Genomic DNA, 17,322 nt, shown 5'->3' on the forward strand with positions numbered 1-17,322 from the left:
GGAAGTAAGCAACGATCCCCGACGTCAAAAAGCCTATTCCTGATATTTAATACTTTAATACGAATAATAAAATATATAGCAATATTCGTACATATTATGAAAATTATTAATACATTATTACTATTTACAAAATGCATCGTTTGGGTCTAACCCAACGTAAGTTTGAAAAAAGTATGCTACAAAAATCTTAATTTTATTTCTGCACTGAAACTATAACACAACACAATTAGTTCCTGAATAGCGACTAATGGAGAAACCATGTATCATTTTATTGAATACAGTTAAATCTGTAAAAGAATTTTGTATTACATATGAAATATGTACGTAGATAGTAAGTTTATTTAAAAACTATAAAGTACGTCATACAATAAACTCCTTAATATATGTAATTATTTTAAATAATCTTACTCAAACAACTTGTTTAAAAGTCTACTCAATTCAACATTAGAAAACAGATGAATGGATCAAATATTAATACACCTACGTAAGACTTGAATATATTCATGTGACTTGTAAGAACAGAAAGAAACCTACCCTTTCGCTGTGAATTTTTTAACAAGCCACTTTGTATTTCTATTTTGGTTGCTTCTATCAACCGACGATATTTATTCAGCCCTAAGAAGCTTACAATACCGTTACGTTATTAATAATTCAAAGCGGAACCGTATCTCCTCTGCCCACCCAATTAACATAATTCTATTTTATTTTATATTTACACAAGATCAATTATATCGGGACGCTGATGTTTTAATTACGGGTAAACTTTACGTCGGGGTTTGTTTTGGTGACAATGTAACACATAATTCATGAAAAGTTCGCGTCGAAATATTGTTGATAAAATGTTTAATGTTCTTGCAGGTTTCATTAAAATATCAGTAGATCTCGATTATATCGAAGTATGTGCGTCTGTAAGTCTCATTGTTTGACACACCCTGCAGTCCAAACGGCATGACTTAGTGAGCAGTTGGATTCGTCTTAATTATAGAAATGACACAAGCAATATTTTTCAGCAGTTATTATTGAATTTATTATCATTACAATAAAAGACATATCATACATTAAAAGATTTGAAGACAATTTTTGTGCCAAATACTACCCCTTCTTAACAAAATTTGTTATATTCCAAAAATAGCGAAACTAACGAAAACCTGACCCTGATATAGATCTAAAGAAACTAACAAGGCACTACAGTCAAAATTAACAATCCAAAAAATAGCTTTGAATGTAGACGAGGGTAGAACCCATTTATATCTTCAGACATTGAACGTGTCGTGTCAGACAAAACAATATTATGTCAAGCACGGCCCGGTGTATTTCTTTCCATTACCTATTATATTCTATTCTCTATTTATTCTATAACTTTCTTGTCACGATCCGTGTCTGAAACGTTATATGTCTGTAATGTTAACCTTAAGCTTAAGATATCAATTTGGCTGTCAAGATATACCAGTATAACCTTTATAACTCGCAATTTGAGTGTCGGCCTGTTCAACCGATACAATGGCCCATTAATTAAAACGCAGGCAAGTATAATTTACTAAGCTAAGATGTGTCGGCAGATATTTTTATGGGGTTTAATGGCGTGACATGGATACGTGCTGCGGAGGAAACATCAAGTATTGTGTTACGGGCTCAGTGGTCTTTATCGAGGCGAAATTTCATTATACTCAGTCCCCATTCCACCTACCATTCAATTGGAACACCTTCGCACAATTGGAAGGGCTGCCTCAATGGGTTGTCGGATGAAATTTCTTAACATTCTTCGCTCATAATAAGCGAAGCCTGTCGTGCAATGGGCAGTAACGGTGTAATTGTGGAGCGAAATGAGATCGACAGATATGAACGGAGATTAAAATCCGCTTAATGAACTCGTATAAAATAATGTTGCCGAAATACTTAAGAATTCGCTGATGAAATTATTTAGAATTTTGGTACAACTTTTTATTCTCCCATCTCGGTCTTGGCAATTTGGGGCGGGCGAGGTTTAACGCGCTAACAAAAGATACCTACTCGGCGTTAAAGTAAAATGCCGCATTTGAAACTCGAGTAGGCAACAAACAAAATGGATGGGAGCGTATTCTTGTGTATTTTGTAAGCTTACTGTTGTTAAAATAAAATTGTTGTTTCGGTGCGTTATATGGAAAAATATCACCTTTCTCTGTTAATAAATCTCGTATCAGTGAGGTATAAGTGGTATTGTGGGGAATCAGTAATGAAGACATCATTACGGAACCGGTTTGGGTACGTGGAAGGCCGGCACAGCTTGCGAGAGGCTCTTATGACCACATTTTTCTCAGAACACAACGAATTAGTGGGACCAAATTATAAAGTTGTGTAAGTACTTGAGTACCAAAATTACCCTCGCATTGAGAGTTTCGGATTTGGAACAATCATTTCGTAACAATTCGTTGTAACTTTTCATTGCCGTGACGGCCGTCTATTTGTTTATCGCATCTAAACACCTTTTTTCTCATAACTTTCAATTTTTAAAGACAAAAATTATCATTACATTGAAATTAATGATGATATTTTACTTCTTTATACATCAATATGAACATTTTATTGATATGTAAAATGATTCATTGTATTCATAACCTACCGTTTTAACGATTTCAAAATCATTTATCATAATAGTATTGATAAAATAACACACATCCCTTCTGATCCCACAGGATATAAACAGAGTGAGAAAGTAATTCAAAATTTTGATACCCTTTACATGTTTGAAAGAGGGAGATTTAAAATATTTATGTACTCCATAGGATTTACTGTCAATTGAACAAAAATCGTTCACCCGCTAAACCAAGTCATTAATCATTGAAAATGAAATGAAACCCATAATCTATGACGCCTGTCAAGTTACTTATTTACATATACATTTAACCATGAAATATCATGTTAAAGTTTTTTTTATACTAGAATGTCTTTTGCACTTAATAATGTTAAATTTATTTTACAACTTAAACTTACTCTAGACTGCTTAAAATGACTTGTGAAAAATATTGTAATATGTATAATGAAATGACACTATACATGTTACAATCTTTTTACAATCTTTTCTAATTATTTACATACATTTTTGCGTAATAACTTGTTATAATAACGTCAAAATAATAAGGCAAAATGTCCACTCTTCACTATGTAAATTAATAGAGCATTTAATTGTATCCAAATTTCTTACTTCGATATTTTGTGGCATCATCTCAAAAGTAACGTCTTTAAGATAAAACATTCACACGACTCATTTGACATACCGATAAACAAGTTACCAGATAGAAATAATTACCCAAATCTTGAACAGGGAACACCTCCACACCAATGTTTATTATCATCAAATTTAATGTGCCGTATACATTTCTCATTCATGATAACCACCCTTTCGGGGACCTTTTTTGAGTTATCTATTTAATTCATCTCGAGACTCTTTCACGGGTCGATCCCTGACCGCGTAAGGCAAGATATCGGTCACATCGCGACCCGGCCTGAGATCCGAGTTAAATTTACCAGAAGACTTATTTATTCCCGATAACGATAATATCTTCAAGGGTAACTGAATACGCTGAATGATTATTTATTTGATAGCCTTATAATGGAAATGTATTAGCTGACAGCGTTAGAATACTTTGAATGAGATAGCTGTTTATCGGTAATTAAATTTGAAATACTTGTGACTTGTATATTTATACCAGATACAGTTTACTTTATATCTTAGATTATTTTTTCCGAACATTGAAATAGATATAAAAAGTGTTTATGTGAAACTGTCATAAAGAAAATAATGATAATGGAAAAAAGCGGCCGATGTGAGTTTGATTCGCACAATTTTGTATGTACCGAAAAACTATATCTGCTTTTAAACATTTAATGAACTTCAGCATCGGTTGTTTTGCAGGTATAATATATAATTAGCGTATGCGATATAAAAAGATATATGTGTATCGTATAGTGTCATAATTTAAACCATTTATCAATTAAGCTTCAGGCATTACACTTTAAACGTGAGACATACAGATGGAAGGCAGGATCAGGCCCAAGAATTCTATCTGTAGAGAACCCTAAAACCAATACCTTATAAGTACGTCTATTTCAAAGGAAACATCGTACATACTTAAAATAACTAAAAAGATAAAGAGAAAATTCCTTTAACATTTTTCCCATAACATTAGTCGTACGGTGTACGTATTTGGCAACATAGAGTAGTTAAAAACACATCATTGGTTGGGTGGTTATGCCCCTGTTGCATATAGCCATGTGGTTTCCATTACAGAAGGTGTGCTTAACGCCATCGGCCGGCCGTAATGGTCTCTGCGACCATTAACCTACCCCGTTGTACACAGTTTTTAGGCATTTGTCTCATCGTCGGCGAATAATTAGTAGCTGGTAGAAATGTAAAATGAATATGATAATAGATATGAATACTTTTTTTTTAAATTATGCTATCGTTATATATCAGAATGTTTATATAATAGTAAAAGCTGTTGACATTGACGAGGAGTTACTGCTCATATTTCTCTCTTTTATATTATAACGTATACATAAATTTTATCTTATTTGTATATGATGATAATACGTATTTACTAGATTTATGCATTCATTAGTTTATTCTCTGATTAACTCTCGTAATCAATATTCAAACTTTCCAATGTTTACTTACCAAACTTACAAATTTAACAATTGCTACCTGCTAGAAAATGTCAAACTCCGATCTAAGCTAATATCATATTATGACTTAAATATAAGTGAATGCAATGCTCGTTCTAAGAAAGTCTAGTGGAACGTCAAAACTTGGTACCTTATAATTCTTAACAACTTCTTTAACTACACGAACACGGATCTAAAGAAGTTTGCGTTACTTTCTAACTACTAGACATACTATAGACATATTTAATTACACATATTAAGTAGGAAAACAATTAATAGTAATGGATTTTAATAACTATAAAGTGCAATTCGTTATGATAGGTATACACTCAGTAGGAAAATCAATAAATAATATTAAATTGCAATAACATTTTAAAAACAGCATAAAATAAACTTGTTTTAAAGTTTATCGTTCACTCGCTAGCAGTGATACAATAGCATATACTCGTAGCCTATCTCACAATAGTGGATTTTTAGTATAAACTGTCATTTTTATTATGCCATGGGCGTATGCGATTCTCTTTTTTGTGCCCATTATTACATTTATTGGTTTCATTGTATGATTGTTCGGTGCACAATCGTTTCAACAGTTGTTACGAGCATAACAATTTTTAACGATAAATGTTTATTTAATCAATATTGATTGCAGTATGTTTTGTTAGGTCTATTTGGTATAGCAATCAATAAATTATTCATTGAGTATTTAAAAAAATTTCGGGAACAGAAATAGTAATACCTACTCGTTAAAGCTTCTTTAAATGTGGTTTAAACAAATAATTATCGTTATAACAATCTTTTATTAATATTACTGTGTAAATAATAATATGAATACGAATATTAAAATCAATAAAATTTTGTTGATAAAGCATCAAATTATCTTTTAGCGTGTATTTTCCCGTCCGTCGGTGTAGTGCAAATATTAATATAGGCCTAAACTTTAGGGCTGACGTAGGAACAGGGTGGTTGTCATGAGACGAAATGATTTCTGTTTTACTGAAAATACTGATACGAAAATAATTAATAATGTAGAAAAATTGGAGTGAGATATTGCAGTTATATTTTAATACTATTTATAAAATGTATTTTTATTAAGATACCTACAGAAAAAAATAATATGACCCAAAAGATTGTCAACGTTTTGTGTTGATATCTGAGCTATTCAATATTAATTGAAACTTATAACATACAATGAAACATTTTTTTTATTTATTAAGAATAAGGATGAAAAATAACGAATTAGATAAAATTGCCGGAGTTTTGGTGTTCATTTTGCACCAGTTTCCCAATACTGATCAAAAATATATTTTGCAGATAAGAAGAAATGCGTCAGTGCTAACTAAGCTGTAAGCTAAGACAAAAGTGTTGTGGTATCTTGGTGAAGTGACAATGCGTTTCGCGATCCGGACTATGGGAGTCCCTATGGTCCGTTGGCTAGTGTTCCTGCTCCTCGGCCTCGAGTGCCAGGTTCAATCCCAGGTGGTGCAGACCTCCATAGTGGATAGCTCGTACAACTTTTACTACGAGCAGCCGTGTTGTACTGGCACTGTGACTAAAAGCAAATATCACGTGAGACACAAACGAGGTAAGTTGTTCTGTAGTTTGGAACTTCGTAACTAAACTTTATAGACGTGACTCCTAAGTACAAAACATATAGGTTTTCGTGTTCTAAACCTAATACCAACATTAATCTTTTGTGGGTGCCACACACATACAAATCTATTAACACCCAGACCCAGAATAGAATTAACCATTAGATCTAAATTCACCATTAGATGTCTAAGCCGAAGTCAGATTAATTATCATTGACATTAAATGTCATATAAAAACAATAAATGTAAAGTTACATATAGTCTGCATACCAGAATCAGATAAAAGGCCTAACCGATCAAAAAGATAACGAGCTCGACTTCACAATATTCATTTAAGTTTACATAAATTAAGGAATTTACTTAAATCATTTTGTAGAATAAATTAAGATTTAGATACCTACTGTCAAATAAAATCAAAGTACCAACCCAAATTTTTAATGAGTCAGTCTAAATTGGCTTTTTCGTTAAAGTTTTTTGTGCCCGAAATCTTACGCTTAAGTACGGCTGTCATTTTTTTCTAAGAAATGTATCGAAGTGCTCCGAAGACCGCGAATCATGATTCATGATAATGCAGAAAACGTTAACGCACACATGCAAACATGCATGCGTGTGAGTGTGTCTGCTTGTGTGGGTATGTGTAATTTAAACTCTACTATTGCTAACACATTCATAAGGCGACGCTTTCAAGGGTACGTGATATGACGCGAGATAGAGGTATGTTTGTGTATGTGCGGGAAAGAGACGGCACATTTCTTTTGTTTCATTGCCCTCCCTGATGATGCCGAGATTTTAATACAGTTGTATTTAATGTTCGCTGGGAAAGTTCGAAACGTATTTGAAGGTTCCTGTATCTTTTGTCAACCATATTTGAATGTACATTTCACATAATTAATGCCGAAACTTGTTAAATTACAATATTGTTTACCTAGAATAAAAACTTCCAATAAAATATAAAAGAAAAGTAAAGGTTAAAGTTCAATTAACTTTGAAAACTAACTAATAACTTAACTAATAACGACTGAGTAATATTGATATAGCCAATTCACTCATCGTTCTATGTGTCCAATACATTAATGCCTTTTCAGCCTTTTTATTAGCTGCACAAAAGGCAGTTCGATTCAAAAAGCCAAGGTTACAATTGACAGAGAAAGTTAATTGGCGTAGTCAATTTGTTTATACGATTAACAAAATATAATACTGAATTTGTCAGCATTAGTCAGATCTAGTGAACAGTATATTTGAGCAGTCTGCACAGAAGCTATATACACAACTAATCGTTTTAGAATTTACAAAAAAGGTTATTGTGTTAGTCAATTTGTTTCTGTTCAATCACATTGCATTTGATGGTAGTAGTTACGTACAGTTGACTATATACAAATATAGGTTGTGTAAAAGAAATAATATAAAAGTAATCGAATAATAAAATAAATGCTTAATCATTTTGTTCAATTGATAAAAGAAACAGCATAGTTGCCTTTGTTAACAATACATATGAACGCAGTCTGTACAACGCACATACACAAACATACACACAACGAATCTATTATACATGAATATGTTTAGAACAAAAGCTGAACATACATAAATAATATACGCGACGAATAGATAACCTCACTTTTCTGAGAAGTCTGTTAAAAAGCTAATTGTCTCAGTCAATTTGTTTACACGATCAACAAAGCTGCATTTGTCAGCATTAGTCACATCCCGATAAATACATACAAAAACAGTTTGTTCAAAAAAACCTTTGGAACTCGGTAGTGAATCCAATAAAACAGCTATGTTTACAAATCGAGTCAGTTTACAAAAGCATCACTGTAAATAATTTAAAAAAACTGTAAATCTGCTTTAAATGGTGTTAAATAACAGATTTTTACACACCTACACATATTTAGATTTATTTATATTTTAAAATTGGTAAAGCCCTTTGTGGTTAAAGAGAGGTAAAAGCATTGTCAAGTGCTGCAGTATTCTGATTTAAATCTGTTATCGATCCTTAGTACTTTAATCTTTAATTTTTGAAGGTGGTAGAACCCTTTGTGGTTCGACTCCGGCGGCACCACCGCCACACCTATTTCTGCCTAATAACAGCAGTGTTGGGCGCTGCTGTGTTTCGTTTTGTAGGGTGTGGTAAGGGAGACAGTCTTTTCCGAGGTGTTCTAGCTTAGTCCTCAGGGGTAGTGGCGCATCTGTGGCCGACCTCAGGTAGGAATATCTAATCCAATCTGGGGTTGATTACAGATGTCCATGGGCGGCAGTAACCACTTACCATCAGGTAGACTGCAGGCTTGACAGACTCTGCTACTCCTTTATTATAAAAAAAAATCTTCTTTCGTCCTGACAACAGATGTCCCTGGGTGGCAGTGACCACTTACCACTGAGAAGACTACATCTCCATTTCTTTTTGATATTGAAATTAATAAACTCTGTCAGCGCAATTATTTCCTCAAAATATTTATGTCCTAAGATTCTTCACAAGTCATGGATTAATAAAAGAATTATCTTGCTAGTTCCTTCGATCGCGAGGGCACAAAAAGTAGAACCCATAACCGTTACTAAACTTAATAGTATTTACATGTTTGGGATGGCACGTTAAATATTTAGTTCCGGTTCATAATCACCAGGTAACAATTATTAGAAGGGGAATTAAGTATAAATCTAAATCTTTAAGGGAGACAGACTTTTCCGAGGCGTTCCAGCTTAGTCCTCAGGGGTAGCGGCGCATCTGTGGCCGACCTTAGGTGGGAATATCTAATCCTATCTGGGGTTGGTTACAGATGTCCATGGGCGGCTGTAGCCACTTACCATCAGGTGGACTGTACGCTCGTCTGCTACTCCTATATTATAAAAAAAAGCTAAACTCAAACAATACTTTTATAACACTAATGCCTATCGTTCCTAACGAAGATATGCCTATCGGTACACATCTACACAATTTACAATCAAATAATAAGCTCAAAAATAATATGGCCATACATATGTAGTGTGATCGCAACAATCGTCATAGCAACAAACCGCTGAAAGCCTTCGGGCAAAGTCAAGCAAAGGTTTTAAGGCGATCAAAACATTCGACAAACAGCATTTTAAAGGTTTTCCTGTTTTATGTGCGCATCACCTGACATGTATTTTCTGTTTTATGGCAACAGTGTGTTGCTGTTTACTACTTTAAAGGGTTTGGTTTGCATACCCCGTTGTTACTTCTACCATTTAGTAAGCACAACAAGGTGATTAACACGTATTTTCGTCATCTAGACGTGGGATCAATCTATCCGTCCATTTATAGCAACCATTTTGTAGTTATGTGTTTCGCTTGGCTGTGCGAACGTTTCTAAACATAGTAAATTAATGATTTAGAGGATATACGCTGTTTCAAGTTCTTTTCGTTGAATTGAAACCCTCATTCGTTTCGTACAACATTCGCATAAACTAAGAGAATGAACCTATTCTAAGCCAACTCCACAAGCATAGAAGGCAGACTAGGTTCAGTATTGTAGCATTTGCAACCATAGTTTGGACACAATTTAATTATATTAGATTATTAGATTAGATTTGGACAGTTTTGTTTTGTATATTACAATTTCATTTCATCCGGGTCATCCGTGGTCATCAACGCCACAATATTAATGCGCAATTTACCACTTCCATTAAACTGCGGCTTTAAACAGTTTGCCCGAAGCTTAATGAATGTGGAAACTTGAATCATTAAGCCTCGTCACACTTAATGAAATCCGCTAATGCTCTGTGTCTGGTCCAGTGTGGTCAAGATTAGCTGTCAGTTACTATCTAGGCCATATATTCAGGAGTGATGTTGAAACTGCTAACACAAATTGTTGTTTAAATAAATATACCTAGACATTCTCAAGAATATTCTTGATATTCTTGAGAATGTCTTGGTATATTTAATTATTGTCGACAAGTCTACAACTAAAATGAGTTCCATTAGAATTTTACATCTTAAAGTAGGTAGGAAGAAGTTATTATGAAAGGTTTAAGGATCAACAAAAAATCATGTGCAATAAATTAAACGCTATAAAATTTTACTCCCAAATATTCATTTGTTCGAATAAAATTTGATTTTATAACGTTGTAACAGCAAATACGTCAGTCAGTTGGCTGACATAAATAACGTCAGGACACGACGCTTTAATATTCTGGTAAATATTTTTATAATCTTCGAATACAACATAGTCGGAACATCCTTTAAAATTCTCGACATGCTCGTTATTTCGGGGACATATTTCATTTATAAAATATAAAACACATTTTCCCCCTTCGCTCAATAATAGAAAAATATCAGGGCTGCGGGCTCGAGCACGGTTCAACTCAAACGTCATCAAAAGTGTCAATCACTGAGGTTTGCGAATAGCAAAACCGATTATCGGGCGTATTAAGTCGGTTATTGTTATCGACAGCAGCGCTCCGTCCATCCGACCGTGAAGTAGATTAGGGACATCATATTATGCCATATTTTTGGCGTCAGCTGCACGCATCGCATGCACGCCTCTATCGTGCGATTTTTTGTGAAACGCCTTATTAAATTCTACTTTAGAATTCGCTTGTATTCGCTCATCGATTTTGAATGTCGTTTTATTTAGAATAAAATTAGGTAGAAACAGGCAGTATGTCGCTAATTACAGGGGTTAAGCTTTGAGTGATATGCAGGGTCGGGTAAAAGGGACGAATAAGTTTCGGACTATTCTTCGCTGGAAAGCGAGAGGATGGACAAATAGTGAGGCCAGGCTGTCATTAGCGGGGAATGTTTTGCTAAAGTTGCCCATAGCGAGCGTACATTAGTAGCCAGCTTAATAGCGCTTAATGAAAGGGTTTCGTCTCTACGTGGACATACGCTCCGCTTTATACGTTAAATTTAAATTTTTCACAATTTATAACATCCCTTGGTTCGGGAATAATAACACGACAATGAAAACTGATCTATTGGACGATATATTCTCACTAATATAATATTCAACAAAAATCTTTAGCCGTTACTTAAATAGGCTTTATATACTATGAATAACATTAAGCCGCTAAAAAAATTAAATTAAGTAACTCTCACCGAGATACGAAAATAAAGCAGAAAGGAGACATAATAAGTACGAAGATTTATTCGCAAAGCGTCTCAAAATTTACTCACGAACAAACACTTAAATAAAACGGCTCGCAAGTAAGCTGGATCACAGGCAAATGTCCATGCTAGTGGCGAACAAACAAAAAGTGTACGTAAAGATTTGAAAGAAAGAGCGCACTCAGCCGGGCAAAGTGGAAAGGGTAAAAAAGAAACACACAATAAAGTGAAGGAGGCAAGCCGGGGCACAACGTCCGGCGTAGCCAGAACTTGAAGCGCAAGTCGCTTTGACCGCTGACCAGTGTTGCCAGCCCTTCCGAACGAAAAAGCAATCAATTATCCTTAAAGAACATTAGAGAACATTAACTTCATAATATCTGATTAAATGTTTAGGTAGATGAAGAAATAGTGGCCGAAAAAAGGTGAAACCACAAAATCGCTGAAATGTTTATTTGTCGACAAAAATACGTTCTCTGCACATTGTTTAATATTAAGAAGTATTTTTACTTATGAAATGATTAAACAGTAAAAACAAAACAAAAACAGAAAACAGTATTCCTCTTGAACAAAAACCACTAAATCTACTGGTAAGACAGTAGAGTTGGCAACACTGCCGCTGACCACGTTCGACTCAACCATTCAACTTTCTTAATATTGTCCTTACTTAATAATAATATGCGTACCTGAAATGAATGCGCACACAGAAGTGTTCATATTTTGGACCTTATGCTAGCCTATTATGTCCAGTCTGGGATATACGGCGGTCTACAAAGTCTTCGAAGTAATTTGACAAAGTTTTAAACATATTATTAGTAAAATAATTATTTTGCATCACGAGTATATTTCACTTTTTCTAACATAATAATATCAATTCCCTTTAATGTATGTGTAATTTCCTCTTAATTTCTGTATGTGTAATCCTTTCGATGCGAATTATATATCATTTTCCCGTCTTTAAATCTTCTATCCGTACATTGAAACTTTATATTTCTTCTAATATCACATAATGTTTTACAGCAATTCTCGACCCTAATTGTGCCATTGAAGATACACGTTGGCCCCGGAGGGAGATGACATTACTTATTTTAGACGTTGCTGTAACACAAAACATTTTGTTCGAAATTTGGTCACGTAGAGGCAAGGCGAAGGGTGTCCCATATCGCATCGTAGTATTGCGATTGTCCATTGTATTCTCACGAGACAAAGGGTTGTGGACGTTCGAGGAGCCTTACCTTCGTCAAACCGCTTTTTGGAATCAAACGCGCAGGCATTTGCGGCTGATCAGTCCATTTTATCTTACCCTGTGCTTACGGTTAAATGAATTCACCTGATATTGTCAAAATTCCAAACGTAGTTTGGTTGAAGCAAAATTTGCTAGCGGCTCTTAATCTAATACAAACATTTTTGGAAAGACTTTGTGTTTTTCAATGTTAAGCTAAACCTTGTCATTAATTCAACAATAATAGGCATTCTTTCCAGTTCCTCTATTCTGATAAACTATCATTATATTCATTGAAAGTCTATTTACCGCTGTTCCTCTTTCGTGTTGTCCAGTTGCTGTAAACTATCAAAACATACTTGGATCACAAAATGATTTCCCAGGAAGTCTATACTAAAATTAAGGCGGATATGATAAAAAAATACGTAAAAATTACACATATATGATATTCAGACTACAAGATAGAAGTCTAGACTTACACATCTATGTAATCTGCCTGATGTTAAGTCAAGTGAAATGTTAAGTGATCACCGCAGCTCAAACACTATTATCAATCCCGAAGGTCTATCTGAAGACGATTCTAGCTGCATTAATACCCTCGAGAAATAAATTGGAACGTCTCATAACACAACAGCTATAACCTGCAATAGATGTAGCTTTGTTTTCGTAGTCAAATGTAAGTTGAAATTGAATTTAAGTATAGTTGAAGTATAGAGAAGACCAATAGAGTTAGTTCTGAAGTGATTTAGAATAAAGTTTAACAGATTTTCGTTAATTATGGTAGGGAAAAACAAACATTACCTTGCATTTTAACTCAATACGCATCATCCTGATTATCTCGTTTATTGTAATTATTTAAATAAACAGCAGTTATGTGTCGAGCGTAATAAAGTAATTTATATGGACCATATATTTCTGACTTTTTGCAGATTGCAAACGAAACCATTCCGGAAAATTATGCTGATGAAATTACAATGATATCGTTTACATTCACGTGGGAAAACAATTAATGTACATAACACGCGATGGAAAGCAAATAAAACCACTGACTGAAAAATACATTAATCAAAAGTGATTGTTTACGGTAAATGATATTGATACAGCAATAAAATTAATAAATCACAGGAATATGTTTATCGTCGCCCGCCATACATTACATAATAGACTGATTACTGTCCCACTGCTGGGATACTCTCTCATGGGAATTGACCGGTTTATTATGGTAGAGAGGTTCGGTTGAGTTGTCAGTCTTGTATGAATGTTATATGGAACTGACTCAAAGAGGATTTCTTGAGTTTATGTAGGATTTTAAATTATTTCAACAAAAAGGTACCTTCAATTATTTATATTTATATTGTTTTTGTTAACTTTGCTTAATGTTTTAAAAAATACATACTTATAACAAATACATTGTTACCCATAGGTACATACATTTTAACCGACCGCGAAGGGTAAAGTTTTTCATGCAATTATTTTTAAGTATGTCTCATTATTTATCACGCCTTAAAGCCCAATCGGCTTAACGTATTTTGGTATACGAGGTGTCATTGGATTCGTCTAAATTGACAAGATACGTTTCTTCCCTTTTCAGCTATTTTTTTTTATAATATAGGAGTAGCAGACGAGCATGCAGTCTACCTGATGGTAAGTGGCTACTGCCGCCCATGAACATCTGTAATCAACCCCAGATAGGATTAGATATTCCTACCTGAGGTCGGCCACAGATGCGCCCCCATGAGGACTAAGCTGGAACGCCTCGGAAAAGTCTGTCTCCCTTACCACACCCTTCAAACCGGAACACCGCAGCGCCTAACACTGCTGTTATTAGGTAGAAATAATTGTTTAAAGGCAGTAGTCGGCAGTACGATTTTTTAATAATAATTACTAATATACGTAAACCATCGTATCGCTAAACAAAGACTGTGCTAACAGCATAGTTATGTTACGGTAACGACAATAACATGTAGCTTTGATTAAACACAATCAAATACAAATTGCCCGTTTGGTTAAACTTACAAACAAATTCTAGTTCAACGTACTACGGGTTTATTAGTGAAATTCGATTCATTAAATCGTCCAACAATCACGTTAATCGCGAACGCAATTCCGTCGATAAGTTCAGTTTTCGAAATGTTATTGCGAGCTAATTAATAAAATTATTTTAATTTTACATCGACCGACATAAACGCATTACCGATATACATTTTGTCACGTTCCGCGCAAGCCAAATAGGTTTATACTAACAAGCATTCCTCGCATGTGTGTATTATCTACATTATAGAGGTTAACACATAGTCATCATATCTCGCTTTACTGTATCGCTATACAACCGAATCGTAACTGGTTGCCTAAACTGACAAATACAGTTCATAAATTAGTTCAATCTTTTTGTCGCTTCTTAGCAATGTATGTAACGATTAAATTACATACATACATACTTCTTTATTAATAGGAGTAGCAGCTGAGCATGTAGTAAAGTATTTTTGCGTTTCGGTGGAAGAGTGTAGATGCAGGCTAACCTACATAGTCATATGAGGCGACTATCTTAGTTCTGAAAGGACATTTGTGTTCTTCAGTTTCTTGTGGAACATGTTCTCCATAATAAAGGTGCATAGAGGACAAATAATACTTACTATCAGGCGTATAGCAGTCTCATTTGCTACTCCAAGCTTATAAAATAAAGATAACATAACATAAGCGTTGGCTAGCGTTAAAGCAGCTTACAAAAATACAATAACAGACCAATGTGTCGCAACTGTACGTATATGTGTGTGAGCACATACATACAACATAAATCCTTTTGTCACTCCGCAAATCCCACTCATGATGGTAATAAAAACTTTTCCTTCCCGTAAACCGGCAACGCAATTGTGGCAGCTTTCCGTTTCACAGTTTTAATATTAACACAACGTTAAACCATCTTGTACCTACTGTAGTCATTCTTTACTACTTTTTGTCTGTGGTTTTATCTACGTTTATTATTTTTGAAATTATTTTACAGATATCTGAACTGGAGAAAATACTCTCAGTCTTATGTTATTTCATTGGAAATTAAACAAAAAAAAATAGGTTTCTGTTTTTTCATAAATTTCTAAGATTTAATAAACTTTATGTATACATAGTATATAGTAGTAGGTACTGCGGATTATGTAGGGATTATATATTCGCACTTAAATAAGATTGAATATGTTCATGAGTTCGGACACAAAATTAAGTCGGAAATATTATAAACAAAAATCTGCAAACAAAAACTTGCAAAAGTAGCATTTTAAATTTATCTCCAAACATACTCTATCCCATCTACTGCCACTCTGTCAGATTAACACTGTTCTAGTTCATCGATCTCAAAACCAAAAACAAACATTTAAACGTAAGTAAAAAATCATTACAACTCCAACTCCGCGTCATACAAGCCAACAAAACCTCCGGTGTTATATCGCGGCGGCGTATAAATTAAATTTCGTTCAGTACTTTATCCCTTTGCGCGCGGGACCTTGAGCCCGACCACATTAACTTTATAATGCGGCTGCTTTGTTCACTTTAAAACAATTGTGGTAGCGGAGCGAGGATCCACAAATTCCACTCGTAAAACACTCATCACAGACTCCACGCTGACGTTTCTCAACCATTGTCGGTTAAAGGCATCAAAATTCTTCCCGTCTGTAAAATTTCAGCCTTTGTGCGCGAATGTTCCGAATTGAAGCCGCACAAGTTGCTTACTTAATCTCTGCTCCTTTCATGTGCCTTTCGCCGATACTGTCGGAATTGAACCCAGGACGGCTATAGATAGGTTCGTCGTTATGATTGGATGTGTTTTTTTAATCTTTGGAACATTGTCCTTTAAATGTTAAGCTTGGCTGACCACTACACGTTATCTGGCTTTCTCTTTCAATTTCATTACTATCTCCTAAGTCATTTTAAGACTTTACTTTGATCTAGTTTTAGTAGAATTTTGACAGAATGGATTTTGACAGTATATATTTTTTAATTTCAGTAACATTCCTTTAAAGCATTTATGCTCTTCAACAAAACGATATACTCGTACATAGAATACAGTTATAAATTAGATAGTATATAAGGAGTACACACGGATTTAAACATATACATAAATATGGAGTATGCCTATATATGTGTATTTATAATTCACCCACAATCAAAGCTAACAGTCTGTCTAAATTCAGTCAGTAAGACCGTACAGCAACACAAGTATAAAAAGATAATTTATAGAACATTATAACGAATTTAAGTCTTAAGCCCGCCTTAACTGTAAATTTTACTTATTCACGCATTAGCTTATTCGTAACTAACTAAACAACCTGCGTATCTCACATACGGTTTAAACTGTAGCAATTCTCAATGATATGCGAAACACCGACACTTGAGTCGACGAGAGGGAATTCCACTTTGACACTTGTTAAGTACGCTGCTTGGTTATTTTAGAGTACTATTTAAAAAAATCGCGCCATAATTATTACTTTTCGCGAGCCGAGCCGACAAACTCGTAAATGAACTAAAAGTTAATTTTACACGTTTTAATCTCGTTATAACGGTAACATGTAGTTACTATATTTAAAGGCTTTTCTCACGACATCGTAGGTCTTTAGTAATGTAAATTTGCTGTGACGTCAGCGTTTTTGTTGGTTGTAGTTGTTATAAAATTTAGGTGGCTTTAAAGTACCTTGAATTCGGTAACACCATGTTTTATCATAAGCTATACATTACTAAAACCAATGTAACATTGTAACTTGTGTATATTTGATGCAATAAATAAATAACCTCATCCTTATTTCGTCTCTTTTTAATTGAAGTTC

The 17,322-nt window shown here is 34.3% G+C and overlaps 1 protein-coding gene across 2 annotated transcripts in view; it reads left to right on the forward strand.

The window, feature by feature from the left end:
• Sema2a (Semaphorin 2a) overlaps window positions 1–17,322 on the forward strand; it is a 483,298-nt gene that overhangs the window by 341,901 nt on the left and 124,075 nt on the right. Inside the window, exon 2 of one of the 2 annotated variants that reach the window (XM_073075433.1) lies at window positions 5,953–6,223. The exons of the other annotated variant lie outside the window; for it this stretch is intronic. Coding sequence (XP_072931534.1) covers window positions 6,028–6,223 — 196 coding nt within the window. The 5' untranslated portion in view covers window positions 5,953–6,027. The remainder of the gene's footprint in view (window positions 1–5,952; window positions 6,224–17,322) is intronic. 2 annotated transcript variants of the gene reach the window in all.

This window comes from Epargyreus clarus, unplaced genomic scaffold (genome assembly GCF_041222505.1).
Source record: "Epargyreus clarus isolate Ecla_fem2 unplaced genomic scaffold, WU_Ecla_fem_2.2 ptg000001l, whole genome shotgun sequence".
NCBI lineage: Eukaryota > Metazoa > Arthropoda > Insecta > Lepidoptera > Hesperiidae > Epargyreus > Epargyreus clarus.